Below are 3,246 nucleotides of genomic sequence, written 5' to 3'. Positions count from 1 at the left end.
ACCAAGAACTGACTAGTTTTGGAGACAATCAGAATATAACAGATGGCTTTATTACCCTTCTTCCTAGGACTATATCAGATCTTAACCTCTGGCACCATCAGCAAGGAACAGCTGCAGAGTCTGATGCATAACCTGTACCCCAGGGAAAGCCCACAGACCACTGATGAGCTTGCTACTCTTTTTCTTAATGAAGTGGATAAAAGCAATCGAGGTAATTTGGCAGCTGTTCCAGTGAGTGTGCTGTGCTTTGGATAGGGCATATCCTGAGTGACTTGATGAAGATCTACAGGTGCTGCCACGCTCAGAGAGGAGAAACAGTGTCCCTCCAAGGATGTACTGTACTGCCATTCTGAGCCCTGCAGCAAGAGCAGGATACCACCTGGGCCAGCTGATGTAGTAATGGGAACAGGGAGAATCAGCTTTTTTGCAGGCAGAATTTGTGGTATCAGACTTCATTTATTATTCCTTTCTAGCAGCCTGAGGGGCAGTGCCTACATTGAACTGATAAGCTAAAAAAAACTCCAGTAGTCAGTGTGGGATTAAGTGGGATTTAAGTCACTATGGGTAGGGGATAGATAAGATAAAGGGAAAGTAAACAGGTTAGGGAAAGGGTTTCTACAGGGCAGGATGACAGAGGGATTCAATGCAGAGATATACATAGGGCTCTAGCCCACAGTCCACAATACAGTTCTTCAGGTATCAAACATGGAAGCAGGTGAGAGAGAGAGAAGCAGAAGCAGAGTCTAGGGCTCCCCCAAGCCAGACACTAATTCCAGCTCCAGCTACATTACAGAGGTGTTTTGTTAGCTCAGGTCATTCTGCTAATGCCTCAGACTCCATGTCTGCCATCTCCGTGATTGAGAAATGAACCCTGTGGCTCCCGTCTCAGTTTCTTCAGGTAGTGTCAGTCAGCACACTATTTGGCTTCCTCTGCTGCCTATTTCTATACAAAGGTTTTACCTGAAAGGGTGGCCTTGCTTTTGGAACTTGCAATACTGAAAGGCAGCCTCTTTTCCACTCCTCCTCACCCCCAGCATTGCCCTGATCCTTCTTATGCTCAATGTGCTACTGTACAGAAGTGAGAAGCAAGATATTTTTTCTCCTGGACCCTCCCTCTGGGCTACATAGAAGACTGCGTATGGTATAAACCAGCCGGAGTCTCAGACTAGTAGATGGAGAGCTAAGGATATAAAAAATAGACTCTGCTACTGGTTTTTTAGGCCAGATTCAGAGTGATCCCATGTCCCTGTGCATCAGAGAGGCCTGGAACAGATGTAACTCACCCAATATCACATCTCACTGACTCTTGTGCCCACAGGTCTAAACCTTTCCAGAACCACCATATACCAAATTAAGATCTTAATTCTGCCCTCTTCACCTTGCAGAGTACAGGTTTCTGTCATCCCCATTTATCACACTGCCTTCCTCCAGCACTCCAGCATTACAAACATTCACAACTCACAGTTTGAGATGGAAGATAGGTAAAGGCAAACACAGGACAGCAGGTTGAAGAGGCAGTATTCAAGTAACAGGGCATGGTCTAACATGTGGCCATTATTGTAGAGGTGGAGGACATGCCTGTGAGTAGGGAAGAGGGTGTATATAGTTTGAATCCTTTAGCCATCAGTTTTATTTCTAGAAGTCTGTTCACTTAGCAGCTGTAGCTGATTTTGTGACGACAGCACTGGTAGGGGATGGCACATTATTGAAAGCCAATCCTTGAAAGTGAAAATGCCATACCAAGACCAAAACTGCATTTAATGGGAAGTAGGTAGAACCTTAATTTTGCTATAAGTTAAATCTAAAACGAGCAAAGCTGCATCAAAACTTGCTGATGTGTTTTCAAGGAGTGTGATTTTATAACTTTGCAACTAGGAAAAACTGCCCTAGTTTTAGTGTGCCACTAGACTTCTGAGCAGGCCATTGGTACACTCAGTAATGGATCTAAGAATAGTCTTATGCCATTTAAAACTATTCTTACCCAAGCTAAAGGGAAAAATGAAATGCGGACACTGTGCAATAACATAGCAAAGTTGACTTGATAAGTCATTTCAGCTGTCACTACTAGTGAGAAATGACTTGAAGATTACACTGTTTTTATCCTCAAGACATACATACCACAAGTGGGAGGAATACAGCTTGGAAGTACAAAACCTTTATTGTCTGTGTTCTGAAGAGATTGTGTTCATGCCTGATTAGGTTATATTGATGAAGATCAGTTTTTTGCTTGGGTGAAGACCCTTCCCCAGCATATATTGACGTCAGTGCTTCATTTTCCAATCATACCTTCTAACATCACTCATCGTAAGGAGCAAGAACCTTCTTTTCCTTCCGTAAGTAGGCCTTTAAATCTCACCCCTTATTGAAAACACACCCACATGAAAGCAGAAACAGTGGTAAATACACTCTTTTTTAATGCAAAGTTTTATTTTACATAAAATTTAGTGCTTTGTGGAAAACAACTGTATCAGGCCCAGATTCTTACAAGTGACTAATGATTGCAGTGCCCAGTTTGACACCTGGATGCAGGGCGTGGGGCTGCAGCCTGGCCAGACCCAATGCCTGGCAGCAGCGAGGGCGGGGGCAGCGGCAACACAGAGTTGTGCCTTGCCCCACTGTCAGCATTTACGGATCGCCCATGGTTTGAGGTACCTTGAAGTGATGACATTTTCAGATGGCAGGGAATTCCACACTTTCATTGGGCCAGGCTCTTTCTGTGTCTCAGGTTGCATGGCCACAGAGGGACACGCTGACTTGAAGACCCTGGTACAAGTCCTGTGTGATGTCACTTTTCAGCAGGGGAGTTGTGCTTTAGCTACAAACATCCATATGAAGAACAAAGAGGCACCAGCTTCTTGGTCCACACTGCTGCTTTATTTCAACTTCGGCTCCAGGAGTTTCTCCATTCTCTAATTCAAAATTTCACCTGAAGTTCTCCAACAGCATCAGAGAGGTTAAGGACCCAGCCTCTGCTACAGGCCTTCAGAGTGAGCCGGACAAACCCCATGTCTCCTAACACCTGTCTACACCAGGTGGCCTAGCCTATTACCCTCAGCCCTGCTTTCCCAGTCATTTAGATTGAGAATCCATCAAGAAGCCAACTATCAGAGCTTCTAGATGTGTACATACCTATCCCTCTGGCTCTCTTAGCAACTTAGCCTCTTCCAAACATGAGATACTTTGTTGGTCTTAAGCCAGAGTCCACACTCCCCTTCATAAGCCCTAGTGTTTCTCTATAGAGGGCCA

The 3,246-nt window shown here is 44.7% G+C and overlaps 1 protein-coding gene across 1 annotated transcript in view; it reads left to right on the top strand.

Annotated features, from left to right (window-relative positions):
• LOC109297395 overlaps positions 1-3,246 on the top strand; it is a 90,690-nt gene that overhangs the window by 84,539 nt on the left and 2,905 nt on the right. Inside the window, exons 4-5 of the mRNA XM_019517116.1 lie at positions 68-211; positions 2,200-2,333. Of these exons, the coding sequence (XP_019372661.1) occupies positions 68-211; positions 2,200-2,333 (278 nt within the window). The remainder of the gene's footprint in view (positions 1-67; positions 212-2,199; positions 2,334-3,246) is intronic.

Source organism: Gavialis gangeticus, unplaced genomic scaffold, assembly GCF_001723915.1.
Source record: "Gavialis gangeticus isolate Ggan-Ray unplaced genomic scaffold, GavGan_comp1, whole genome shotgun sequence".
NCBI classification, from domain to species: domain Eukaryota; kingdom Metazoa; phylum Chordata; order Crocodylia; family Gavialidae; genus Gavialis; species Gavialis gangeticus.
The sequence above is the reverse complement of the archived record's forward strand: the minus strand, read 5'-3'. Positions and strand labels throughout refer to the sequence as shown.